This window comes from Brienomyrus brachyistius, chromosome 1, assembly GCF_023856365.1.
Source record: "Brienomyrus brachyistius isolate T26 chromosome 1, BBRACH_0.4, whole genome shotgun sequence".
Taxonomy (NCBI): Eukaryota; Metazoa; Chordata; class Actinopteri; order Osteoglossiformes; family Mormyridae; genus Brienomyrus; species Brienomyrus brachyistius.
Window position 1 is genome coordinate 35,225,624 of NC_064533.1, and position 27,967 is coordinate 35,253,590.

The window sequence follows — 27,967 nt, forward strand, 5'->3', positions numbered from 1 at the left end:
CAGGGCCAGTAAAACTTTTACCCGGATGGAAAAGACCATGTGTACCGCAGTGAGCTCAGTCGACGTGCACACAGTTTCACACTTGTTCGCAGTAGCGGTTCTGCTGCTAGACGAGCTGAGGGCACGAGTAAATCATCTTCTTCGACTCTATCGACACAATTTACAGTAAGTTATGCTGTACTACACGTTGGAGTTCTCTATACACAATTATAGGAAATCTATTTTTTTGTTGAGTATACGACAAATTAATACGTTATGGCAAGCAATGTAGGATGCACACTCCATGCGTGTCCATATTCCTATTTAACATTGTCATCTATTTCAAGGTTTAACTGAAAATCTTCCGGCGCACGCTCGCTAAATGGGTATTATAGTCTTATATAAATATTAATACGCTTTATTAGGTGAAGTGCTGTGTGTTGTATTCGCAGATGCACCGATGCTTAATTTCACATTATACTTTTTGATAATAAAACGTTTGTTTCTTTCATGGAACCTAATTTGCAGTCCAATTAACATGATACCGGGGTCTCCCAATAGTCATTCATTGACTATTGTCCAGCACATGTCAGAAGTAGTACTGACTGAATATGTCTTATTACGGGTTATAGCACAGATGTTTAACTTAGTCGCTCGCTTTATGAGTTTCGCCGAATTCATTGTAGCATTTCTAGAATATTCATCTACGGAGAATTCACGCGTGCCCGCTACAGTTTGTAGCGAAAAGAGTTAAAGATATTGCGTCACTTCCGTATGCTGTGGAATCTTGACCTTGTGGTGCAAGGCACGTGTGTGCTGTGAAACGACAGACTAGTAATGAATATTACCGCCAGTATTTCATGTTTCTTAGAACATGTTATAAAGAAATACCATTTAACAAACACCCCCAATGGATCTTGCTTTTGAAGTTTTATACGTAAAAAAAATCTGCTACACTCATAGCTTCGTGAGGTAATCGGTAACGTGCAGCGGCGTCACCTGACATTTGTGAAAAGGTGGGCTAAGCGTTTAAAATGAATGAATGAAAACACGCATTTTAAAATGGTGTACATTTATTTGGGGCGGGTCAACCGCCCCCCGCCCCCCCCCCCCAGAAAAAAACGACCCTAGCGACGCCCCTAGTAACGTGTTTCTGAAATTAAGAAATCTCTCCGACCGAAACCATTATATTGCTTTAATATTATTTCTTCATATGTGTAAACTTATAGAGGCTAATTTTTCATGCGACGTATTATTAAATTCTGGTAAGTTTACAATACTTGGTTAAGATGTATCTGATGAATTGTATATTAAGATCATAGTAGTCACTCCCTCATCCTATAACAGATTGTTGAATAAAGGTCGCATTAAATGCAGAATGTATTGAGGGATTGGGATTTATTTGGGGGGGGGTGTGTAGTAATATATCTAAATCAGGGTTATGCAACTCACAGTCCTCAAGGTCCATGTCCTGCTGATTTTCCAGCCTTCCTTCACCCATGAGCCAGGTGCAAAGCCTCTGTGGGTAACCAGAATCAGTAATTATTAAACTAACTACCTGGGAGACCTGAAAGCAAGACCTGGATTTGGAATCGAGTTTCAGAGTTGAATACCCCTGATGTAAAGTATATTCAGTTTGTAATTTACAGGAAGATTTGCATTTCCGTTTCATGACCACCCCCCACCACTTTTTCGTTAGAAATGCTGCGCATACCCAGTGTGATGAGGAAAATACGGCCAGTGTGCCGGGCTCTGGCCCCCCACCTCACGCGGGCCTATGCCAAGGATGTCAAGTTTGGAGCTGATGCCCGTGCCCTCATGCTGCAAGGCGTGGATCTGCTAGCTGATGCTGTTGCTGTCACCATGGGTCCCAAGGTACAACTAAAGTATCAATATTGTTATGGGACTATCAGGGGAAAATGCTCCTACTTGTATGTTTCTCAATAAATGCTTCTGTAATTGTAGGCAACCATAGAGGAAAGAAACTGTAGAGATGTTAGCTTGTATATACTTACGAGATACTGATCTTTTTTTTCCCTTAGATGTAGCGTTATGCAAAAATATGTAATTCTCAAATCTTTTTGTCTTAAACGTGTGGTGATATTGTTATATTAGTGATGATCCAGGGTCTTTGGTACATTCATTTTGTACCATGGGTGTCGCCGGCATTAGAATTTCATAATTATTCGTTTGGAGCCCCCCCACATTTAACAGTTTATGCTAGTGTGTCACCCCCCCATATTGAAAATGCTTCTGACACCCCTGGTTTGTACATCTTCTCTTCTTTCTATAGGGTCGAACGGTCATCATTGAGCAGAGTTGGGGCAGCCCCAAGGTGACCAAAGATGGGGTTACAGTCGCCAAGAGCATTGACCTTAAAGATAAATACAAAAACATTGGGGCCAAACTAGTGCAGGATGTGGCGAACAACACCAACGAGGAAGCCGGCGACGGCACTACCACCGCCACCGTGCTGGCGCGGGCCATCGCCAAGGAGGGCTTCGACAGCATCAGCAAGGGCGCCAACCCTGTGGAGATCCGCCGCGGTGTCATGATGGCTGTCGACACGGTCATAAGTGAACTGAAGAGGCTGTCCAAGCCTGTCACCACTCCTGAAGAGATTGCACAGGTAACAGCAGCAGTGTCTATGAAGAGGCGGGAAAGCCAATGATGGTAGTTTTAAAATTTTTAATCATGTTGGCAACTTCAAGTATGAGAAATTTGACTTAAGTTGTATGTGTGTTTAAACTCCCACGCCTCCCCCAAACATAAATAACTGGAAAATTCTCCCATAATTTTAGTGTAATCTGTAGAGATGCTCCAAGTGCTAACGACATGCTAGCACATGGCTGTGAGCGTGCATATGGCGGTGAGGCTACTGTGTGGTGCAAGCATAGTGTGCCGCATATGTAAAACGGACCGGTTCAGTAATGGAAATACATGAGAATGACCGGCCGGTCTTCGTTCTGGACAGAGCACGCTGAAAATCGGCCGATTCCAATCCCTAGCCAGCCGATCGGTGCATCTCTAGTAATCTGGCTATCCATGTGGTTGATCCCTAAGATAACGTGAAACTAGATTTATTGTGAGTAGTGGTTTTTCTTATATGAATTGTGTCTCTTTAGGTGGCTACTATTTCAGCAAATGGAGACAGTGAGATCGGTAACATCATCTCCAACGCCATGAAAAAGGTCGGCCGTAAAGGGGTCATCACGGTAAAGGTGAGTCCCTCTTCTGTTTCGCACGTTAACTTCAGCATTTTGAACCAAGGTGTATTTGCGTTATAGATTTATCGTTTTTAAATGAAAACACCTCCCTGCCATTAAGCCCGCGCTCTATATTGTTTTAGGACTAAATATATTTAGTTTATGTGCAGCTTTATCATAAAGTGACTGTCTGACAGGATGGCAAAACCCTTCATGATGAGCTGGAGATCATTGAGGGCCTGAAGTTTGACCGAGGCTACATCTCCCCCTACTTCATCAACACTGCCAAAGGTGAGTGCCCACCCCTGACTCCAACTCCTCCATCAGCTGTGCGTTTGCCCGGCCTGCCTGTCCATGCCCTGTGACTGTGCCTGCCTTTGAATTGGCATCCCTGTGTCTGCAATTCAGGTCAGAAATGTGAGTTCCAGGATGCCTACCTCCTGCTGAGTGAGAAGAAAATCTCCAGTGTGCAGAGCATCGTTCCTGCCCTCGAGATTGCCAACCAGCACCGCAAACCCCTGGTCATTTTGGCAGAGGATGTTGATGGGGAAGCTCTCAGCACTCTAGTCCTGAACAGGTCCTTTATGCTGCTTTTGCGACATACTTGTCATTTTATGAAAATACAGTAGTACCTTGGAACACAAACTTAGTTAGTTCCAGAAGGCTGCGATTTAGTCGAGGTCCAAATGAACTCCCCCCATAAGAAATAATGTAAATGACTTTAATCCATTCCAGACCCCCAAATGATTGTCTGTTTAAACTTACCTACCTACCTAATTAAAAAGCATTAACAATCAATATAAAACCAATAAACGCGTGAAAAAGCAATAAATATAAAATAAATGACAATCCCATACTAGACACCAATCCATAGCAGACACGCATGCACCACCTTCAAGTCTCGCTATAATTTCCTTTTTAAGTTCTACAGTCACTTCTTTCCTCTTTGGTTTGCTGCTATCACTGCTCACTTGCTTAGGGACTATGATTACTGTCTCACTAAATGAACTGTAGATAAAGCACAAAAAAACGCTTTCGCACATCGAACTTGACTGAGAGAGAGAGCAATTCATAGGAATCAGGATCCCAATAGGTCAGTTTGGCTTTGTTTCAGCCTACCAGAGACGCATCTCGATCTGTATAGTTTTACCAAGTTCGTTTTTTTGTTTTGTTCCAAGATATTGCTTGACTCAGGTTTTACTCGACTGACCTGTTTGAGGTCCGACTTGGTAGAGTTGAATGCATCTCGACCCATACAGTATAAGTTTTGGCAGGAACGGTCGAGTCCCAAGATTTCGGTCAAGGTATAAGAAAAAAAAAAAAATTCAACAGACCCATTAGATGTCCGAGTTGGTTGAGTTGGATGCTTTTGAGTTCCAAGGTTCTGCTGTATATAAATGAGATGTGAAGTGCGTATTTGAGCTCCTGGTATTGGTCTCTCAATGTAGTCATTGTGTTTACAGGCTGAAGGTGGGACTGCAGGTTGTGGCTGTAAAGGCTCCAGGATTTGGAGACAACAGGAAGAACCAGCTGCGAGACATGGCTGTTGCCACCGGAGGCACTGTGAGTAGATGTTTTTAACCATTTAAAGTTCCAATGAATAGATTTTCATGTTGTGTGCGCAGTCAGATTTGACTGCAGAAACAGAAAATAATGAAACTAGAGCAAAGATGGCACATACCGCTTTGTTCATGGCTGATAATGAAAGGAGGGTATACTTCATTTTTTTCCTTTTTGTTGGTAGGTGTTTGGAGATGAAGCAGTGGGCCTAGCTGTAGAAGACATCCAGGCACATGATTTTGGCAAGGTCGGTGAGGTGGTGGTGACCAAGGATGACACATTGCTCCTCAAGGGACGTGGCGATTCAAGTGCTATCGAGAAACGTATAGCAGAGATTGCGGAACAGCTGGAGACCACCACCAGTGACTATGAGAAAGAGAAGCTGAACGAGCGATTGGCCAAATTGTCTGATGGCGTAGCTGTGCTAAAGGTCAGTATGTGGAATGTGGCTTTGGTCTAATCACAGAAGTATTAACCAGAAGCTACCTGTTGGCGAATGAGAAAACGGAGAATTCTAAAATGCATGTAGTTCTGCACCATTTTCTACTCATGAGAGAAGTAGGGTTTCTATGGCAAGAAGCATAAACTTGGTATATCTTGGCATTTTGGACTTGATTGTTCAAGCCCTGCAACTAAGTCAGGTGTTGTGGGCACGATGGGAGATAAGTTAGCTTGTGAATAATGGTTAGCCATTCTGTGTCAGGTGGGAGGTACCAGTGACGTGGAGGTGAACGAGAAGAAGGACCGTGTGACTGACGCATTAAATGCGACGCGGGCAGCTGTGGAGGAGGGCATTGTCCCAGGGGGTGGATGTGCCCTTCTGCGATGCATCCCTGTGCTGGATACCATCACGCCAAGCAATACTGACCAGAAAATCGGTGAGTTAATGGTTAAACTGCAAACTGCTATAATGTGGATGATGTGGAGTGAACTAAATGAACAGTGTATGATTGTCCATAAGTGCTCAGAGACGGGGCACCTGTAGCAACACTCAAAAAAACAGTGCTCCCCTCTCCACAGGAATTGACATTATCCGTCGTGCCTTGCGCATCCCGGCGATGACCATCGCTAAAAATGCCGGCGTAGAAGGTTCGCTGGTGGTGGAGAAGATCCTGCAGAGTGAGGCAGAGATGGGATATGATGCCATGCAGGGCGAGTATGTCAACATGGTGCAGAAAGGCATCATCGACCCCACAAAGGTAACTTCAGCGTGCTAACCGCTAACAGCTGCGATCTTTGTGGCCCCAGTGCGTACTGTATTGGAATGCCCCCTGGTATCTTCGGCTGCGTCCTGCTTGAAGTGATTTCCTTAATTTCCCTACAGGTTGTGAGGACAGCCTTGCTGGATGCTGCTGGTGTAGCATCTCTACTCTCTACTGCAGAGGCCGTCGTCACAGAAATACCCAAAGAGGAAAAGGAGGGAGGCATGGGTGGAATGGGGGGCATGGGAGGAATGGGAGGAATGGGAGGAATGGGGGGCATGCTTTAAAGCCCCTCCCTGAGCCTTCTGGTAGACTTCCTACTGGTGGAGGAGGCTGGGGACACCCCCCCCCACTCCCCCACTGACCACGCATTTGTTGAGGAGTTACAAAAAGCAACAACCCCATCAGTTCTGAAATGCAACCCATGCTGGAGATCTAGCCACGCCCCTTGATTAAGAACATTGACAAATGCTAGTACTTAACCTGTCTTTTTAGACAATAAATGACTGTCCATTCAGCTATTGTATAATTGTAGCTACTCGGATTTCCTCAGAGAATTTCACTTTACTGGTATCTGTCTTGAGCAGCAATTTGTATGTCATTTACATGTTGCTTAGCATACAAAACTGTTTTCTCTGAAATGTGTATGTATTAAAGGTGCACTTCTACCATGTAATTCTCAGATGGGATTCCTGTAGTTTACTTTAAAATGGCCAGAGGTACAAAATAGCTCTGCAAATTGTTTCAGGTCCTGATCATCTTGTATCAGTCTTTTCTCCATTCTGTCTTCCCATTTGTTGTCCATGAGGCTGTTTTAAATCTTAGGTTTAATACAGCTAGGATGGTACCTAGTTCAATTACATATTACAGGTTGTGAAACGGCATCTGCTACTGCCAACACATATGTTAATGACAGACTTAACTGGAAGGTTTACTGGTTATGGTTTTCGAATGGTTGTAGTGTTAATGATAAAACAAAGCTACAGGCTGCCATGACCACATGTTACAGCCAAGGGGCCTGCTAGGGTTACAGGGTGCGTGATGCTACACAGAGTTTTCCCCAAACATACTTTATCTAGCATGAATGGAGCTGCAGCAGTTTGTTCTCAGCTTGACGCTCTTGTGTATGGCCTCTGAACCCGGCCCGGCTTCAGCAGAAACAAACAGTGAGGACAGTTTTGCTCATTCTAATTTTCTAAGTGTGCCCACATCTGATGACAGGCCGTTATGCAGTGGGCATTCTCTGACCCTTTTCAAGACCTTTAACAATGGATTCTTTTCCCCTTAATTTCATGGTTTTGTTTTTTGGGGGGCAGCAGTGATCACCTTTTTTGTATAATGTAGTGTGATAATTACTGTCATTTTTTTAATTTAATAAAGCCAAATGTTCTTTTGAAGTATGCCATGCCACTGAAATTATTTTGGAACGTGAGCGATGCGTATGATAATCAAGGGCCTGACTTCTGAAAATAAGTTGTAAATGTTCTGTTTTGTATAACTGCCATTGTATTATACACTCAAATGATACAGCTCATTAGCCACAACAGGGTTTACCACATGATGAACATCATACTACCATCAGAGAAACTAAATGTAGTTAAATATTCAAAGCTTTTGTAATTTATATACAGACCAGTACAACAGGCAGAGACTTTTAATGGTATAAAAATACTTGAAGCCATGCAGTCTTCGACTTTACCCATAACAAACACTTAACACCTTGACATGCATGAAAAACTGTTCACCTCTCACCCGTTTTAAAACCATATGTACACACTTTAAAACTACATAAATAATGATACAAATAGAACATGAATATTAAAATATATTTGCTATTAAAAAGCACGCAGCAGTGGGTGCAAAACAGGACATGTTGGTCCACAGACTTGGGCTGATATGTGTCATACACACTTATTCTACATCCATCATTTGGACCCTCAGCTGAGAGTTGAGTATGAGCAATGGCAAAAATGATATTGCACACTAAAGAAAACCAGTAAGCCTTTTCACGGGAATGAAGAATGAGCAGTGAATTGGAGACTGAACCCCCTTGTGAATCAGCTGGTATTACATAAAGGTAAGACCTGAACTAGATAGCTACCAAAATGCATTTGTTACTTCAGCTGGCATTGTCAGTTACAAACGGTATGCATTCCCGTATCACAAAACATCATCCAAACCATTTGTGATCAACATCCTTTCCCTTATCTTTCCTATTGGTCACACTGTTAAAACATCTCCCTGCTTTTAGCTTGCTTATTTATACTACGGTGATGTAAGTGTTTAAATGTAAAGCGATATTTAGATTTCCACAATGCCCTTTAGCTCAATCAAAAAAAAAAAAAACATTTCATAACCTAGCCGGGAATATCCCATCAAGCTTGAATATCGTTGTCATGCATTTCTTAAAACACTGTTAGTTTTTATGTTTTAGGCACACTACTTAAGGTCTCAGAATTCAAGGCACAGTACTGGAGTGCTGTTTCACCTGCAGCTGAAGGAATGGCACTGATGCCCCATAGCCCAAAAGGGCAAAGTGTTCCAGGATTGCAATCAGGTGGCCTTACAGTATCATCAGCTTCGAGGAATCCAAGAATGATACAATAAAGGGTTTTTTTCCATCATCATCATACCTAGCTGATGATTCTCTATAGAACAAGACTTTAAAAAAAAAATAAAAAATTAAAAGCTTCAATAATGCAATGATCCATACTCCAAAACAGTATGGTGGTTTGGGGATATGGAGCCCCGTCTCCATCCACCTTCCACGCCTTTCGATTCAGCCCTTTTTCCAAAGTTCGAGCCGGGCAGGTGGGGCTACGTATGATGGACCTCATGGAACATCAGTTCCCGGGGGATACAGGTTTCTGCACCATACAGTTCATATGCCCGGCGCTCAAAGGCAGACACCATCTGCTTGACAACCTCATCAAAGAAGACAGTAGCCAGCTGAGAATGTAGGAGGGACCGGAATTCAAAGGAGATCTGTAGCAAAAAAAAAAAAAAAAACACACAAACGTATGAGAGGGACTGAGAAAGTGGGAGGCTGTTATGTGGGGGGTGGTCATTACACAGTTTGTATCATGATTAAAAGTAACAATTAATACTCTTATTTATGCCTCCATAAAGAAAAAGTGATATTAAAACAGAAGACAGAAAGCAGCAGATGCTCATTAAATCAACCTTTCAATGAGCTGCCCAACATTATGGCAGCACATGCCTACCAAATAGAAAAGGTATTCGACACTTACAGCAAAGTCCACGGTACAAGTCCGTGGGTAGCCCGGGAGTCCTGGGCTGAAGCGCCACACTGTCTCCAGATGGCTGAAGAGTTTTCCATCTGAACAGGAGGCCTATGGGAAGGGAAGACGGGTGAGGCCAAAAATCCTTGAAAGCAGTTTCACAGATAATAGACACGCGTGGGTGTCCAAAAAACTCAACCAGAGCAATTCATCACAGTACCTTACCTTGACTAAATGTGGGCGGACCATAGTGACGAGTGAGGTATATCTCTCCACAAGTGGGGGGAAGCCAACCTCCAGCTTGGCCTTGCAGAAGCCTGACCGGCGGAATATCACGTCCGAGTGCTTACACCATGGCACAAAGTGGAGGTAATCCTCTACTCCTGCCACAACATCATACATCTCTTGCATGGAGTACCTGTTAACAAGAGGATGCCTCTGTTATACACTGCTCAAAAAAAATTAAGGAACACTTTTTAATCAGAGTATAGCATCAAGTCTAATAAACTTCTGGGATATTGATCTGGTCAGTTAAGTAGCGGAGGGGGTTGTTAATCAGTTTCAGCTACTTTGGCGTTAATGAAATTATCACCAGGTGAACTAGAGGGGCAACAATGAGACGACCCCCAAAACAGGAATGGTTTAACAGGTGGAGGCCACTGGCATTTTTCCCCTTCTCATCTTTTCTGACGGTTTTTTCACTAGTTTTGCATTTGGCGACGGTCAGTGTTACTACTGTTAGCATGAGACGATATCTGGACCCTACAGAGGTTGCACAGGTAGTCCAACTCCTCCAGGATGGCGCATCAATACATGCCATTGCCAGAAAGTTTGCTGTGTCTCCGAGCACAGTCTCAAGGGCATGAAGGAGATTCCAGGAGACAGGCAGATACTCAAGGAGAGCTGGACAGGGCCGTAGAAGGTCCTGAACCCATCAGCAGGACCGGTATCTGCTCCTTTGTGCAAGGAGGAACAGGATGAACACTGCTGGAGCCCTACAAAATGACCTCCAGCAGGCCACTGGTGTGAATGATTCTGATTGTTTGGTCAGAGACAGACTTCATGAGGGTGGCTTGAGGGCCCAACGTCCTCTAGTGGGCCCTGTGCTCACTGCCCGGCACCATGGAGCTCGATTGGCATTTGCCATAGAATACCAGAATTTGCAGGTCTGCCACTGGCACCCTGTGCTTTTCACAGATGAGAGCAGGTTCACCCTGAGCACATGTGACAGATGTCTGGAGATGCTGTGGAGAACGTTATGCTGCCTGCAGCATTGGTCAGCATGACCAGTTTGGTGGTGGGTCAGTGATGGTCTGGGGAGGCATATCCATGGAGGGACACACAGACCTCTACAGGCTAGACAACGTTGCCGACATTGTCAGGCATGCATACAACCACATGGGGGCCATACAAACTACTGAGTATGATTCTGAGTTACTGTAATGAAATTTCGGCAAAATGGACTAGCCTGCCGTATCATTTTTCACTTTGATTTTCGGGGTGTCTTTGAATTCAGCCCTCTGTAGGTTGATAATTTCATTTCTATCAAACAATGTGGGTAATTCCTAACACATTACCCAGTCTACATCAGTATAGATATCCAGCATGATTTTTTTCCCCCATTGATATCTGATGCGTTTTCAAAGTGTTCCTTTAATTTTTTTTGAGCAGTGTACTGTATTTTGAAATCATACAGTGTCAGGCAAGAGTTACTCTAATTTGACTTTAAGTGGTTGCTGCAGTGGTTAGCACTGTAACCTCACACCTCTGGGACCTGGGTTTGAGTTTCTTCCAGGATACCATGTGTGTGGAGTTTGCATGTTCTCCCCATGTCGTCGTGGGGTTTCCTCTGGAAACTCCAGGTTTTCCCCCATGGTCCAAAAACATGCTAAGGCTAACTAGAGTGACCAAATTGCCCATAGGTGTGCATTTGTAAGTGACTGGTGAGTGAGTGTGCTCTGTGACAGGTTGGCACCCCATCCTTTCCTTGCACCCGTAGCCTCCGGGATAGGCTCCGGGCCCCCCGCAATCCTGAATGGAACAAGCAGTTTCAGAAAATGGATGGATGGATGGATGGATGAATGCTTTGTGAAAGACCTTTGGTTTTGCTATATTTTCTGTATGTTTGATTTACATAAACTTAGAGAGTCCCTAACTGCCACATTCTACTGTTTTAAAAAAAGAAAACTCCAACAGTGATTTAAAATCCACATTTAACATTCTAGAATTTTACTTAATTGTGTGTAATAATGAATAAAGTTTGGAGAGACGTAGTGGATAAGAATTTAGTAAAGATGCTGCTTCTCATCAATAACCTTAAGCATCCTGAAATCTCTCAGCTCGTACATATTTTACACCACTGTATTATTGCAATGTGCTCAGGCTCCGTTCCAGACTACAGCACGCCCTGAACACAGAGAGAAACACAGTGCTGTCAGCCAGTTATCCGGGCCCTGGTCACAGGCAGCACCATGCCGTGTGCAGAACTCACCCAATGATCCTCCGCTCACTGTACTCCTTCCTTTTATTGAAAGATGCAGCCAAGTTGAAGAGACTGCGGGTATGAGGTGCCAAAGGGGGGCGCAGAGCCACCCTCAGCAAAGGCAGACCCCGGGTCATTAGGATGCCACAGGATGACAGATGTCTGGTACAAAACACAGAGAATGAATCAGAAGCGGGGGCTTGAAACCAGCAGGTTGTTTGGCTAAGTTTGGGAAGATGCCAAACTGCTAAGCTTTTAAATAAGGCACTTCACCAAAATTCCTCAAGTAAAATATCCAGTTTTATAAATTACTGGAAAGCATTTTCTGTAGTTAACATGTCAGCCAAGCAAGTAAACAGAAACCACTGAGGTTTTAACTTCAACTGTCCCAGCTATTACAGACTGCTGATCTGTATCGATAATTTCATAAATCCGAATTACTGTTACACAAAATATACAATGGAAAAACAATCATCTAAGTGTCTCATTATAATGCTCAAATTATATTATCAAAGAGCAACAAGAAACACAGATGAAAAAGGAAGCAAAGGAGACAAAGCAGGACAACTTTCACAAGCATCACTTCCCATCTGAGAGCTATTGATCATTCAGGTCTCATAACCGAAATGCGTGCAGGTGACCCAAGACATCAGCTCAAGGACACCAGACACATTACAAACCCTGTGTACAGTAAAAGCAGGTGGTCCAGAAGGTCAGCATTACTGTGCTCTTTCCATTTGCCAGTTAGTAAAAAATACATACATGCACTCCAAAGACTACAAGCCAATAAGTGTACAAATATTTAACATAAGGATTCACAACAGCAAGCACGATACTCAAAGCAATACATAATGTCTTGAACAACTGTGTATTGGGACAAGTGCCTCTCTTCACCTGTAGTTAAATGGGAACAGTTTGAAATAAGTGTTCTCTACAGTACATGTTAAAGGGAAGAGCTTGTAAGCAGTAGTCTGACTATTGTGGGTTGTTTATGCTAGAGAGCCAGATACACAATGTGTTGCATGCCTGGTTCACCTACCTCTCAGACCGCAGCTTACTAAAACACATTCGCCCAATTCCATCCTCCAGACCCTGTCCCAAGGAACTGTTCTCCATAGTAAAAGGCGTTTTCATGAACCCCGTGCAGAAAAGCTTTTATTTTATGTTTATGTTTGAGTGGTGGGATTGGTGAGGATGTCTGACCATCGCATCAAGGGAGTGTTCTACGAAGCAGGATTTCTCAGTTAGTTTGGTTAACTTAAGCTAGAAGTATTGGACAATCATGACTTCCAGCTTAAGATAAACCAGTTAACTGAAAAATCCTGCTTCGTGAAACACTCCCAGGTACTAGAGGGACAAAGTATGTAAAACAGATTTCAGTCCGATTCAAAGTCATATCAGCCATATCGACACAGGACATTTCACACCTGTTGCGGCATGGAATTTTAAGGAATTTTTCTCTTTTCTCTTAAACTATTCTAAGAAAAATAAAATAATGTTCCAGTTCTGATCAGCTTGACATTCTGATACATCAAGCTTGCCAAATCCCATGTGTTGGCCTAGTCACTAAAACTGTAGCTCATGGTCATGTGCTATCAAACCCACATTCCTCCAAAATGAAGATTTTAAAAACAGCACTTTTTGCTTTTAACCAAGGTCAGGCCCATGTGTCAATCAAAGCAGCCAGAGTTGAAACGACATAAGAAAAAGCTAATTGCCATTTGTCGTCCATATATTTCTTTAGTTTATTACAAGCCCCCACAAAACAAAATGAAACACTGTTAGTAGTTTTTTCACAAGCTCAGCTTCTGGGACACTGGGCCTGGAAACTCTGTTAATACGACGGTTCTCTAACGAATACAAAGGTAATTCTCATCATATCTGCCTCTTAAGTGACAGTGGATTTCTGGGGGCGGGGGGCTCATATGAAAGCATGACCACAGAAGCTACTAAAAACAGGTGTACAACCCCCCATACACAGGACACTGAATCTGTCTGTGCAGTGAGGGTGTTCACAAAATGTTCTGGGCCAGTGGAAAAATGTGACCTGATCATTTGTACCTGACAAGTAGGGAACAGGCAAATGAAAACGAAACATTTCAGCCAGCTATTCCAGACAGCATCACGGGGAAGAAAGTGGCATGGAGATGGAGCCTATCCAAGGAAAAACAGGGAGTCCCTGGACGGACGCCGGTCGTGCAAAACAACTATGCAGAAAATTAATTTTTCGAATTTTACACCAGTTTAGATGTTTTCTAATGGTTCTTAAGTTTAGGCAGGAAATAAAATCACTGAACTGCCTGCACATTATGATGTCAATGGCAAGTCCCAATAAGTTACATACATAACACTCACAGGACTAAGTTTTGGACCACTGCCATCTCGTTTAATCCGATATTGCTCTTTAATGAAAAGGAGAAGGATCACATGTTACGGAGGAGTTAAACAAGCACGGCTGATCAAACACATCCAAAAAGCAGAAATCAGTCACGATCGTGAAATTATTCCACACCTTACTTGGCCTACTTCATGATAAATTTACTGCCCTGCATATTGTTTGATGACACAACTATTCTCCAGTCGCAATGCTGCCATTTCGCTAGGCTTAAGTAAAAGTAAAAGCAGACCTCTTTGATGGAAATATGCAAGTATCGCCATGTTTCAAACAATTCAGAGACTCTGTAAAGCAAACACAAAGCCTGGGCGTGGAGAAAAGAATAATGCTTTGGAAGTAGACACGACGAAATTTTATTTTCTGAGTTACGTCCAACTTCGTGAAAGATACGAACACACTTACTTAATAGCATTCCTCCGAGGTGTCTCTCGGGTAACGGTAACTGGTAACTGGGTAATACACTGAGCCAGTGCTCTCCTTAAATTCCGGCTTCCTCTCGCCATCTTCTCTATCACCGCCTGTTAATTTCTTAATTCTTACTTTCGGTTACGAACAGAGTCGTTACTATCGCCGCTGAGTTCAACTTCAGGAAAACGCAGATCTAGCGCAGTCATGTGACCGCTTTTCATTGGCGGATTCACCCATAACATCGGCGAGCTTCGCTAATGACTCACGCATATTTGCGTTGGTCACGAGTTGCGGGCTGGTGGTGTAAAAAAAAAAAAACATAGTATTTTACATAGTTCAATACATAGTATTGAAGGTAGTACGCGTGCATCATCATCAAAACAGTTAAAATATCCATGGATAAATGTCCATGTGTATTACATATAAAATAATCAATAGATGCGCTTATTGCTTTTATTTCATATGTTTAACTGTTTTGACGCAAAGTATTTTCTTTCCTTCCTTTTATGAATAAAATACAATTCTGTCATTTTCAGTGTTATTGCATTTTCAGTGTCAGGGTTTTCAAGCTGGAGTCCAACACCGTATATCAGCTGTATAGGATTAATTTCGTAAATCGATAAATTGACAAAATGTCATTTTACATAATGAAGAAAATATAGAAATTTTAAAGACTAGTTTCGTAGTTATGCATGTAATCACTCATTAGGACTCAGAGTCTCTTGCTCTGGTTTCCTGGCAGTGCCGATCAACCCATTCCGTGACATAGGCGGTAGCCTAGGGCGCCATCTCAACATGCTCAACATAGTCTTCGTTAAGTAGAGACGTCACTAAGAACACGCGCACGCGCAAATCCGCTGTGTCGAGTCTAAAACGGAAATACAAGCACGCGGGCTTCCGGCACAGTCTCGCACAATAGCACGAAAATGGCGAAGATCGCCAAAACTCACGAAGGTATGATAAATAATATTATAAAAATGTTAATATAATTCTGATATCGTTTGTAATAGCTCCGTTGTGCACAAACAATGCATTTGTTAATATTTTTGTTATAGAATCAAGTATGTTATGGAGGTTTTTGAGATGTTAGGATAAATGGCAACGAGGACGGAAAAAGATAATGGCGTCCCGAGTGTTGAATTTTCATAAGCGTAGGCCTTACCGAATGTCGCATGCTTCAAGCGCACGTTCTAAAAACATTTCTTATTGTTTCGGCAGTGTTACGCTTTTTTAACTAAAGATGTTTAGGTTATGTTGGTAATATTTAACTATATTTGTTGCGAAATTGATTTTGGTCACGTTTTTTCGGTTAATCATAGTTTAGTTGCCAAAAACGATAAATCGCTCTTTTCTAAAACAAGTATCATCGTCTTTGTTGCTGAAGCTGCATAGTTTTAGGAGGCCGCTTAAGGTTATGTATTGATTTTATTCCCATGTTGAATATTTATTAAATTGGAGAATTCCGCAGTATGCTGTTATTGCAGATTACATCTAGGTAAATTGCTTGTAAACAGGCCGTCGTACGCCATGATTTTTATGCCTCGTATTACTCTTGCTGGTTGATGAGTTTCAAAACGTGATTTATGTAGTGTGTTATTATTGAAGTACAGTATCTTTACATGCATTTTAAACGGTTAAATGCGCGGGGCGCTGAAGCGCTATATCTTGCGTTTCACAAAGACATCCGGTATGTGTACTTATTCGTTCATTAACATGGTTTTTATATTTTTGTAACCCTGAGAGAAATATGAATGCTTTTTATATAACTGTGTTAATTGCAATTTCCTTTTTACATTTTTACAGTATGTCGAATAGTTTTTGATTTTCATTTTATATGGTAATTTCAGTGAGCTCAACCCTTTTTTCCATCCAGACATTGAGGCCCAGATCCTGGAGATCCAGGGGATGAAGGCTGCCCTGTTGGAGGAGGGAGATCAGGGTGTGAGCCTGGAGTCCACTGGTTACTATGACCAGGAGATCTATGGGGGGAGCGACAGCCGCTTTGCTGGATATGTCACCTCTATCGCAGCCAATGAGCAGGAGGATGTAAGTAAATCCCATGTTTTTTTTTTTGTTTTTTTTTTTTTGTTTTTTAGTTCTCCTAAATTTCTTATCCGAAAAATAATTTGGGCTTGACTGAACTCTCCCTCTTTCTTCCAGGATGATGAGGAAGACTCTTCCACTAGTCTTCTGGGACAGAAGAAACCAGGGTATCATGCTCCAGTCGCTATACTCAATGCTATTCCCCAGTCAGATGAACAGGTAAGTAACTCTATATTTATCAGCTTACCTGAACTCGTTCTCTTAAGTTCTTGTTAGCTACAGTTTTTGTCTGTCTGGACTATATCGGTAACGGCCTGTTAGTAATTTCCCACCTGTTTCATCTATGTCCTGATCATGTTCCTCCTTCAGTATGATCCGTTTGCTGAGCACCGTCCTCAGAAGATTGCTGACCGGGAAGATGAGTACAAAGCTCGTCGGCGACAGATGATCATCTCTCCTGAGCGGCTCGACCCATTTGCAGATGGTAAATTCTGGCCCTCCATCCCTCTTATCGCTCCCTCCTCCCATGAGAAACACTACACCCCTGGTTATTTGTCCCCGGTTGTATGCCTCCTGTCCAGCCTGTGTGGCTTTTAATCCTTTGAACACTATGTGTCTTATTGCACACCAAACAGTTCCCTCTCTTAGCATCCTCTCAAAAACTGAAAACTCTCAAATGTCAGCACAAATTCTCCTTGATTTACTGCCATCCAGCTCCCAATCCCCGTTTCCCACGCCAGGCAGAGGAACTTGGCCCCAAATCAAATTAGTGTGCTGCTTAATGTCAACCTAGTACGCCGAGTCATTAATAAATCATTAATTTCAGCATCAGGAGTTTTTGAAACACAAATTTTACTGCCTAAGTGTTATTTTGTTAATGTGCAATCCACACCACATGTGTTTTTCAGAGAGAAGAATTTTTGTATTAAGCAGGTTGTCATGTCGGGGATCCATGCTTTTCAGAGGGATATAGTTGGGTATTTCTGTATTGTGCAGTTTACCCTGCAGAACATGGGTTGCAGAGGGCTTCGTATGTGCTTCAAAGGGTTAATGGACACATCTCATATCCATGTACTTTTAATGCCTGGTAACTGAATTTCAGAAATGGTACAAATGTAAGTATTTCAGCACATGAAAAGTGTTTGTTTGATTTGCACTCTATGGCACTCAGGCTGTGGGAATCTGCTTTCTGGCAGCATGTATAGGCCAGGTAATCATAAGCTAGAAATGTACTGGTTCTTTGCAACACCACAAAAATCAGCTAGTGGCCCAACAAGGTTAGCTATGCTGGTGCAGCATCTGCTGTGATGGCATCTTGAGTGATCCCTTATTGAAATATAATCTTAAAATACATTATGCTCAGACACAGTCCTGTGTCTGTTAGTCTTTTGAGAAGCATTCGTTGTAGGGGAGTGAGGCTGCTTACTCTGTTCTTGTGCATTATGGAAAGGGTGGGGTTATTTAGCAGTGATTCAGGGGGAAACTTGTCATACCCAGGAATATTGACATCCTTGCAAGGTTTATTTATTTTTGAAGGCCTATTTCAAATATCATGCAAACAGGCCTTAGGGTGAATTAGTATTGGAATTATTCTGTAGGTTTTCATGTGACTGGCTACAACTGTCACTGTTTAGGGATTTTCCCACTAGGCATTTCTGTCCTTAGTGGAGAGGAATTTGGGGTTTCACGAACTTTTGATGTTCCAGACCCAGCTTTGGCTTGCAACATTTGACTGCAGCAACTGCAGTGATTTCAGCCCTTAGTTTAATAGTCGTTTATTTGCAGGATCTTTCAAAGCCATTGGCTCTGTTTGGTTTATTGGGCGAAGACGTGGGGAAATGGTGATAGACTGTCAACTACTAGTGTCTCTTTGAGCATCAAGGGAACTGTCCCGACCAGCCCACTGAAGTGATTCAGGGAGCTTCATTAAATACTGTGCCCGGGTGCTTCTGTACCCTTTCAGTGGTACGACAGACTACTGGACTGTTCCTCTCTGACTTCTGTAAGTCCTTAGTATAAAAGCATTATGTAAGACCATTTCCCCAGCCACAGTCTTAAGGTTCCCAAGAAGTTTTTGGGACCATGGTCTTGTAAGACTGCTTCAGAAACTAGTTGTGCTTGTCAGTTTCATAACTACTTTGCTAAGTGTTTGCATACGTGGCCTCATGACCTGGAGGACACTGAATTTTTATTAGAGAAACTTTGCTCAGGTTAGAGAAGTGTGACAGAAAACCCCATTCAGGTTTCTTTTGAGATCTACCTAAACTGCATGTAGTCAAATCCAAGTAGTTATCCAGGATCTGTTATACAAGCAAGAGTTGTGTGTAAATATATTTCCATTTTAGCTACATTTTAAAATGGAAATATATATAAAAAATCTGTGTACCGCGATTCCACAGGCCCATACTAACTGTCCTTAATTTCTCTCCTACAGCAGTACTGCTATGCCAGTCCTGTCTGCATTCTCATAAGAGTGCAGCAACACATCCTGTGTAGGTTATGGTGAAACAATCAGAAGCAAGCGTTGTCAGTTATGTCAGGCCCCTGGGCCCCGATGGGCCGGCTGGTTGTGAAGGCGTGTTAGGGGCCTCCTAAAACCACCTGGGTCTTAACAATCCTCAGTACTCCTGGTCCTCAGTCCACTTTCAGCTTTTTAATGGAGTTAGGCTAGTCAAAGACATGGGAATTTGAAAAATTAGTTTGACTCATTGTTAAATTCCCAGTTTCTGGAGTCTTTTTTTTGCGGGGGGTGGGGGGGGGGGGTTGGGGGTGGAGGGCCAAAATTAACATGGACATTGTCCAAAGGGAGCCCTTACTAATAAGGGTCTCTGAGACCTGGTCTTTATGGTATCCCGTATCTGGATAGCATTTAAAAAATTTGAGTATTGTCACAAAGTGAAAAACCAAAGCTTATAGCAGGATCTTAAAATATCAAAATTTTTTGACGAGTGACTCCAGCAGTTAAGAATTTCCAAGATTAGAGTACAATGAGGATTATTTTCTCTAAGTAACGTAAAAGCAGGTGGTATGCTTTGTGTGTGAGTTCAAACCCTTTTCCAAAGTGTTACTAATGGTAAAGAGAATTTTCTAGGCTTCTTTTCTGCCGGTTGAAGTCGACTGCAGAAGGACCCTGGCACAGAGAGTGTACGTATTCTGGAGAGCACAGCCCAGGACTCCAGCATCAGTGATGGCTTTACCCTCCTTATCTCTTACAAACCTCAGCTGTTTCTCTTGTATCTGCCTGTTAGAGTTATGTTGTTAAATGAGGATTGTTTTGTTCAAGTTGTACATAGGGCTGTTATCTTAAAAAAAAAAAAAAAAAAACACAGTAAGTTTTAAGGGTGTGACCCCCCATAAGCATTTGATTTAGGTGGAAGTTCAGGGCTAGCTGGCTGTGTTGTGCTTGTGTGTAGGACGGGAGGTTTTTGCCGCTGACAGTCTCGTTTTTTGTTGGTGCTCTTTTCACGCAGGAGGCAAAACGCCAGACCCCAAGGTACAGGCCCGGACGTACATGGACGTCATGAGGGAGCAGCACCTCACCAAAGAGGAGGTAAGTGTGTTTGCCTGCACCTGTGCCTGTGGCCCGTGCACGGCGGTGCCTGCAGGTGGCGCTGCCTGCACCTCATTCTCACTGCATGCCTGTGTCCACCTTGCAGAAAGAGATCCGCCAGCAGCTGGCAGAAAAGGCCAAATCCGGGGACCTGAAAGTTGTCAACGGCTCCACAGCCTCACAGGCCGCCAACGCAGTCAAGCGGAAGCGACGCTGGGACCAGACTGCCGACCAGACGCCCAGCAACTCCACGCCCAAGAAGGTGTCCAGCTGGGACCAGGCTGATGCCGCTTCAGAGGTGAGGTGGTATCTTCAGCTGCTTGCAGAGTGCAGGTTGATGTGCTCGTATATCTGAAATACTCGGAGGGTGTTGCAGGCAGCTGTTTGCTGCACTGAATTGTGATTAAAGTTGAAATAGGGTGGAAAACTTATGCATGTAAGAGTTTTCTAATGCAGCAGAATATATTTTTGGAATGTGTCATGACATGTCATGTTATGATATGTGAAGAGCCTGAGGTATGTCAGTGTGGTTAATGACCTGAGCTGCTCCATGTCCTTCAGACTCCAGGCCACACCCCCTCAAACAGCCGCTGGGACGAGACGCCCGGCCGGCCCAGGGGCAGCGAGACTCCCGGGGCCACACCCAGCTCACGCATGTGGGAGCCCACGCCCAGCCACACGCCGGCCGGAGCCGCCACGCCGGGCCGTGGGGACACACCCGGGCATGCCACGCCGGGCCACGGGGGAGCCACCTCCAGTGTGAGGAAGAACCGCTGGGACGAGACTCCAAAGACGGAGAGGGGTATGTGCGAGGGCTGGCCCAAAAGGCGGCGCTGACGTTTGGTAACCTTTGTCCTGTTTATCGAATACATCGATTCTTGATACTTCACCCCTTAAACCTTCTGTGATTTTATTAAATTAAAAGCTAACTTCTTAATATATGTGGCAAAACTGTTAGCTGTCCCCCAAGGTCTGGCTGCTGAGCTGTAGTGATTGTAGTGATACCCCTCCCCCCCCAAATTCAGAGACCCCTGGCCATGGCAGCGGCTGGGCTGAGACCCCCCGCACTGACCGCGGCGATGAGTCTGTCGGGGAAACCCCCACCCCTGGTGCCAGCAAAAGGAAGTCCCGCTGGGATGAGACCCCTGCCAGCCAGATGGGCTCCTCCACCCCCCTCCTAACTCCAGGGAAGACTCCCATTGGGACCCCAGCGATGAACATGGCCACCCCCACACCTGGTAAGGAGAAGGCTGCCTCGGGTTGTTTTCCTGTCCACTTTGAAGCTTGTTCTGTGCATCCGGTGTCATATTTCTGAAGTTGGTTGTGGATTCAGCAGTTTAAAAGGCAGTCTGTCCTCAGGGCACCTTATGAGCATGACGCCAGAGCAGCTGCAGGCCTGGCGCTGGGAGAGAGAGATTGATGAAAGGAACCGGCCACTTACTGATGAGGAGCTGGATGCCATGTTCCCAGAAGGTTACAAGGTAGGGTTCTGGTACCGGTTGACTGGACTCTGGGGTTGCGTTGACAGTGACATACAGGGCGATGCTTTAGGGTAACCTGCCTCTTGCTCTCGTAGGTGTTGCCGCCCCCGGCAGGTTATGTACCCATCCGCACTCCAGCCCGCAAGCTGACTGCCACTCCAACCCCCATTGGAGGCATGACTGGTTTCCACATGCAGACTGAAGATCGCAGCCTGAAATCGGTCAATGACCAGCCTTCTGGGAACCTCCCCTTCCTCAAACCCGATGACATCCAGTATTTTGACAAGTTGCTGGTGAGTGTGTATATACATTTCTGATTCCTGGGTCCTGACTGCATGATTCCAATGGGTAAATGCTGCTGGTTCTGTCACACTGACTCATTTGCATATGGTGGGGTTTAGGTGGAAGTGGACGAGTCTACTTTAAGCCCAGAGGAACAGAAGGAGCGTAAAATCATGAAGCTTCTGCTGAAGATCAAGAATGGTACTCCTCCCATGAGAAAAGTGAGAAGTGCTCCATCACCATGACGATTTTTCTGTGCTGCGTCTCTTCTGGGTGATTGACATCATTTACATTTCACATCCCCTGCTGCCTTGGCCCCTTTCAGGCTGCTCTTCGTCAGATCACCGACAAGGCTCGCGAGTTTGGGGCAGGACCCCTCTTCAACCAGATCCTGCCCTTGCTCATGTCGCCCACCCTAGAGGATCAGGAGCGTCACCTGCTGGTCAAGGTCATTGACCGTATCCTGTACAAGCTGGATGACTTGGTCCGGCCCTACGTTCACAAGGTGAGTTTGATTAGGACTTTGTCTGTATAGCAGTAAACTAAATTGGGTCACCATATAAAGAGAGCAGGATTAAATGTTCTAACCACAAGTAGCATTAAAGTCAGTAATGTGTACTTTTGGTCTGTTCTGCTTCAATTTCTGAATGTCTGCATGTTTGGTTAGATCCTGGTGGTGATTGAGCCCCTGTTGATCGATGAGGATTACTATGCGAGAGTGGAAGGCAGAGAAATCATCTCTAACTTGGCCAAGGTGAGTACATAGTGACCCACACCAAAACTTATGTCTGTTGTGGCTTTAATTTCATCTTCTAACAATTAAAAAAAAATTGGTTTTCAAACCTGTAGTGCTTCCTACGGACGGTTTAATTTTTGAAGAAATGTGCAACTTCTGATTTTGTGTGTGTTGTGTGAAAATGCTTTGTAAACCGGCTTGTAGAAGCCTTTATTGTGAGCTTGCAGTTTTTTCTTTATAGTTAAGAGAACTTGAAATACACTTTCTCTTGTCTTCTCAGGCGGCAGGTTTGGCCACCATGATCTCCACCATGAGGCCCGATATCGACAACATGGATGAGTACGTGAGGAACACAACAGCTCGCGCCTTCGCAGTGGTGGCTTCCGCCTTGGGCATCCCATCCCTCCTGCCCTTCCTTAAGGCTGTGTGCAAGAGCAAGAAGTCCTGGCAGGCGCGGCATACCGGGATCAAGATCGTGCAGCAGATTGCCATCCTCATGGGCTGTGCTATCTTGCCTCACCTGCGTAGCTTGGTGGAGATCATTGAGCATGGTCAGTGAAACATTAATGATGCCCTTTGGCGTGTCAATCTTGGCAGACAAGTCTGAGTTTCACGTGTTAACTAGCTGCATGTCTAAGTTGCTTGTACTTTTATGTAAAATTTGTGTAGTGCCCGACAGGTAGAATGTGTATAGCTAGCCGTTGCCGTGATATGTGGTACCTTCTCTAGTTGCTCTGGAGATCGACGCCGCTTAACTCTGGCCTTCTCTCGCAGGGCTGGTGGACGAGCAGCAGAAGGTGCGCACAATCAGTGCCCTGGCCATCGCTGCTTTGGCTGAGGCTGCCACTCCTTATGGTATCGAGTCATTCGACTCTGTGCTCAAACCCCTCTGGAAGGGTATTCGACAACACAGAGGCAAGGTGAGTAAGGAGTCTGGGGAAAATGTCCAGAGTGCTACATGAGTATTCTAGTGAAACCATAGTGGACAGTTTTTCTAAATGTTGCTAGAATTTCTGAATGTGGACAACCTTCTGCAGGGTCTGGCTGCCTTCTTGAAAGCCATTGGTTATCTGATCCCCCTGATGGATGCTGAATATGCCAACTACTACACCAGGGAAGTGATGTTGATCCTCATCAGAGAGTTCCAGTCCCCCGATGAGGAAATGAAGAAGATTGTACTCAAGGTCAGTAAGTCGGCATGGTTGTCTTTGTGGTAAACATTTGTATTTGGAGTTATTCATACAAGTCTGTTTGTTTCCTTAGGTGGTGAAGCAGTGCTGTGGCACTGATGGTGTCGAGGCCAACTACATTAAGACTGAAATCCTGCCGCCTTTCTTCAAGCACTTCTGGCAGCATAGGATGGCTCTGGATCGACGCAACTACAGACAGGTAATGTCATCTTAAGATTTTTTGGTCACAGTGATTTTCATTCTAGTGGATATTCGAGGATATGTGTTATTGCAAAGTGAATGAAGTTTGCATATTTACCTCTGTCTTGTCTTTACCCCAGCTGGTGGATACCACTGTGGAACTGGCCAACAAGGTGGGCGCAGCAGAGATCATCTGCCGAATTGTGGACGATCTGAAAGATGAAGCGGAGCAGTACAGAAAGATGGTCATGGAGACCATTGAGAAGATCATGGGTAACCTAGGTGCGGCAGACATTGACCATAAGCTTGAGGAACAGCTCATTGATGGCATACTCTATGCCTTCCAGGAACAGACCACAGAGGTGAGTTCTGTGGGATCTTTAACGTTTATGGTTGTTTGAAACCCACAGGCAATGTATAAGGTCATGTGTTTTGTATTTAAGGTGTGTGTGTGTCTGGAAAATATGGTTAGACTTTTTTTAGAATTTGTGTTTTGCTATTGGCTGTAAATATCAGGAAAACCCCTTGACATAGATCAAACTTTCTTTCAGGACTCTGTGATGCTGAATGGCTTTGGCACAGTGGTCAATGCCCTTGGGAAGCGGGTGAAGCCCTATTTGCCTCAGATCTGCGGTACAGTCCTGTGGCGCCTCAACAACAAATCCGCGAAGGTGCGACAGCAGGCGGCCGATCTTATATCTCGCACTGCCGTGGTCATGAAGACCTGTCAAGAGGTAAGTGCTGCGTTCCAGTTCATCATAACTGTTCCCGTTTGAGTTGTTGGTCATGTTAGATGTTTAGTATGTGAGAAACTGACCAGCGTATGAGGAATATCGAAAGAAAAACCTTGTGCATGGTTTTGCAAGCAGGTTTTGGTCTAAGTTTAACCAATGTATGCTCTTATGTCTGCATTGGTTAATGTTATACCAGTTGTCTGCTCAAGCCACAAACTAGACAGCCAGTTGCCCTGCCTTTTTCTGACTAGCATTTCTTTGGTCTCTTTGCAGGAGAAGCTAATGGGTCACTTGGGTGTGGTCTTGTATGAATACCTGGGAGAGGAATACCCTGAAGTGCTGGGCAGTATTTTGGGAGCCCTGAAGGCCATTGTCAATGTCATTGGTATGACTCAAGTTAATAAGCTTGTAAACCTGTTTCTAATGCTCCACCTGCTTGAAGCTGCTCCCCATTCAGAACTTGACTAAACGTGGTCTTTTTGCAGGCATGCATAAAATGACCCCACCCATCAAAGATCTTTTGCCCCGCCTGACGCCCATCTTGAAGAACAGGCACGAGAAGGTGCAAGAGAACTGCATTGACCTGGTGGGCCGAATTGCTGACAGGTCAGTGTGGAGCACTGGGCGCATTTGATAGCGTTGGCATTTATTTGGTGTTACCGGGGGACTGACATTATCGCCATCTCATCCTCCTAGGGGTGCGGAATATGTGTCTGCTCGAGAATGGATGAGGATCTGCTTTGAGCTGCTGGAGTTATTGAAGGCCCACAAGAAAGCCATTCGGAGAGCCACTGTCAACACCTTCGGCTACATCGCCAAGGCCATTGGGTCTGTAACTACACGTGGTTATGTAATTATGCGTGTTGTATATAGATGGAAACACAAAATTAACTGCTTTAAATTCCTTGCTTGGTGAAGATCTCTAAGGTTATGAGTTGTGAATTGTTTTCTGACTCATTCCTCAATCAGTATACATGACTGGGTACATTTTTGTTTTTTCTTTTGTTAAATCTTCTCGCTCCCTTCCACAGGCCTCACGATGTGCTGGCCACCCTGCTGAACAACCTGAAGGTGCAGGAACGTCAGAACCGTGTCTGTACCACAGTGGCCATCGCTATTGTAGCTGAGACCTGCTCACCTTTCACCGTGCTCCCTGCACTCATGAACGAGTACCGCGTGCCTGAACTCAACGTCCAGAACGGCGTGCTCAAGTCCCTCTCTTTCCTCTTCGAGTACATCGGAGAAATGGGCAAGGATTATATCTATGCTGTCACCCCCCTTCTGGAAGATGCCCTCATGGACAGGTCAGCCACCAAGCCCTGCTAGTTTAGTCCAGTGTTTCTCAGCCCAGTCCTTGGGGACTCTTGGTCCATGTTTTAGCTTCCTCCCAGCTCCCATGAGGAGCAAAAACACGGACTGTCCTCGGACTGAGCTGAGAAACAATGTTTTACTATCTGTCAAGATTTATTTTGCATGAAATTTATCTATATTTTGTTAATCTACCTCCTAATGCACTCCTTAGTGCTATTGATGATCTGGTCATATCAGCCTGCGAAGAGGGTCTTGAGTAACTCCCCCCCCCCCCAATGTCTTCGTTTTCTGTCTGCAGAGACCTGGTGCATCGGCAGACAGCCAGTGCCGTTGTCCAGCACATGTCCCTGGGCGTTTACGGCTTTGGGTGCGAGGACTCACTCAACCACCTGCTCAACTACGTGTGGCCCAACGTGTTTGAGACGTCGCCGCACGTCATCCAGGCAGTGATGGGCGCTCTGGAGGGCCTCCGGGTTGCCATTGGGCCCTGCCGTATGCTACAGTACTGTCTGCAGGTATGTGGGCTTAAGATTGTGTTGAATACGGCGGTAGATATTTTGCTTGGTGCATTACTTAGACATATTATAATAGATAGTGCTAGGAAATTATACTGGTTTTAAAGCAAAATCCCTAATTGATTTAGCATGGTAATTAAAATCATGCCAGTTAAGTAAACATTACCAGGCTAAATATATGGTTAATAATCGATAAGACATCTCCATGGAGCTAAATATACAGTTATAATCAATAAATGTTGCTGTCTGGCTAAATATACATTATCCGTCTAATAAAACATGTCAGTGAAACACTTACTGAGCCAAGTGCACGGTAAAAATCAAGTCGCCGGCGAGCTGAATATCCATTAATACAAAATGTCAGTTATACTGTCAAACTACATGTAAACAATTTTTCTATAATTAAACCTTTTTAAAAACATTGAACATTTTATTGATGCGAACAATGGCTGTAGTGGTAAGAAACTTGGGGGGTGGAACTGATATACTGTGAAACTGGAGGAATTTTAAGTACAGTGATACAAATTTTGGTCATACAGCCCAGCACCACTAATGGATACTAAATACTGGTATTCATTCTGAAGGGTAATTAAGATCTAGGCCACTGGGATTTTGCTTCTTCACTGGTGGGTTACTCATGCTTTAATAGAGCTGAATAATACTTTAACCCTCCAGGAAAGCGAGGAATTTGTCAGGGATGCTGTTCATGGAGGCTAATGTCTGGCTGCTCTCTTTCCCCCTCACTCTTACCCAGGGCCTGTTCCACCCAGCCAGGAAGGTACGTGATGTGTACTGGAAGATCTACAACTCCATCTACATTGGATCTCAGGATGCTCTGATCGCTCACTATCCGCACATCTACAACGACGAGAAGAACCCTTTCATTCGCTACGAGCTGGAGTACTTCTTATAGAGTCTTGTTACTCTGTCCCTCCATTCATGTGTACTGCCTCTTAGGGAACAGGACTTTACGTACACACACGTACACACACGTACACACACGTACACACACGTACACACACGTACACACACGTACACACACGTACACACACGTACACACACGTACACACACGTACACACACGTACACACACGTACACAGGATTCATTCTGTTTAGTTGTATGTGTCTGATAGTGAGAGACCAATCAGCCACGCTGGCAGCAAGCATTGTTTTTATTAAGACATTTAAACTCCAATGAAACAACTGATTCAGTAACTTCAGTTTTAAAACTTTTTTTGTTTGAAAAATGACAGAGGGGTCATGGCCTCTTTAGAAATGGTCAGTGAGATGTTGTTATAACCTTAAATATTACTGTCCTAGTTTAGCAGCCTTTCAAGGGAGTTCATCCTGGGGCCCAGCCTTCCTTTCTCTGTTCTTAATTGAGATATTTCTTTATTTGAAATAAACGTTTGTGTATAAAATGTCTGCCTGTCTCTTTCAAGCCCCCACAAATGACTTTGATGGACTAAAT

The 27,967-nt window shown here is 44.2% G+C and overlaps 3 protein-coding genes across 7 annotated transcripts; 2 read left to right on the forward strand and 1 right to left on the reverse strand.

Moving 5' to 3' along the window:
• The first annotated feature begins 30 nt into the window (after positions 1 to 30).
• Positions 31 to 7,344, forward strand: hspd1 (heat shock 60 protein 1). Its single transcript, XM_049023358.1, has 11 exons — positions 31 to 165; positions 1,679 to 1,854; positions 2,273 to 2,608; positions 3,105 to 3,200; positions 3,383 to 3,476; positions 3,594 to 3,762; positions 4,649 to 4,748; positions 4,930 to 5,175; positions 5,449 to 5,623; positions 5,766 to 5,944; positions 6,070 to 7,344. The coding sequence occupies exons 2-11, from the start codon at positions 1,681 to 1,683 to the stop codon at positions 6,232 to 6,234; spliced, it is 1,734 nt and encodes a 577-aa protein (XP_048879315.1). The 5' UTR covers positions 31 to 165; positions 1,679 to 1,680; the 3' UTR covers positions 6,235 to 7,344.
• A 242-nt stretch (positions 7,345 to 7,586) lies between these two features.
• On the reverse strand, positions 7,587 to 14,691 carry coq10b (coenzyme Q10B). Its single transcript, XM_049023369.1, has 5 exons — positions 14,469 to 14,691; positions 11,681 to 11,833; positions 9,415 to 9,607; positions 9,199 to 9,300; positions 7,587 to 8,932 (listed from the first exon to the last, which is right to left on the reverse strand). Exons 1-5 carry the CDS (start codon positions 14,567 to 14,569, stop codon positions 8,765 to 8,767), a joined length of 717 nt encoding a protein of 238 aa, XP_048879326.1. The 5' UTR covers positions 14,570 to 14,691; the 3' UTR covers positions 7,587 to 8,764.
• Positions 14,692 to 15,288: 597 nt separating this feature from the next.
• sf3b1 (splicing factor 3b, subunit 1) lies at positions 15,289 to 27,917 on the forward strand. Of its 5 annotated transcripts, XM_049023321.1 has the most exons (25): positions 15,289 to 15,428; positions 16,348 to 16,520; positions 16,635 to 16,736; positions 16,887 to 17,001; positions 19,988 to 20,067; positions 20,174 to 20,365; positions 20,629 to 20,869; positions 21,093 to 21,305; positions 21,427 to 21,548; positions 21,644 to 21,841; positions 21,950 to 22,051; positions 22,156 to 22,335; positions 22,498 to 22,584; positions 22,847 to 23,117; positions 23,341 to 23,486; positions 23,604 to 23,750; positions 23,830 to 23,955; positions 24,077 to 24,298; positions 24,488 to 24,670; positions 24,944 to 25,055; positions 25,156 to 25,276; positions 25,367 to 25,498; positions 25,702 to 25,974; positions 26,280 to 26,496; positions 27,251 to 27,917. In XM_049023321.1, exons 1-25 carry the CDS (start codon positions 15,401 to 15,403, stop codon positions 27,407 to 27,409), a joined length of 3,942 nt encoding a protein of 1,313 aa, XP_048879278.1. In that variant the 5' UTR covers positions 15,289 to 15,400; the 3' UTR covers positions 27,410 to 27,917. The 5 variants fall into 5 exon arrangements, 4 of the variants coding, with proteins under 4 accessions (XP_048879278.1, XP_048879300.1, XP_048879290.1 ...); XM_049023333.1 differs by lacking the exons at positions 15,289 to 15,428; positions 16,348 to 16,520; positions 16,635 to 16,736 and adding an exon at positions 19,609 to 19,661 and having other exon boundaries at positions 16,987 to 17,001; XM_049023326.1 differs by lacking the exons at positions 15,289 to 15,428; positions 16,348 to 16,520; positions 16,635 to 16,736; positions 16,887 to 17,001 and adding an exon at positions 19,279 to 19,661.
• Positions 27,918 to 27,967: the final 50 nt, after the last annotated feature.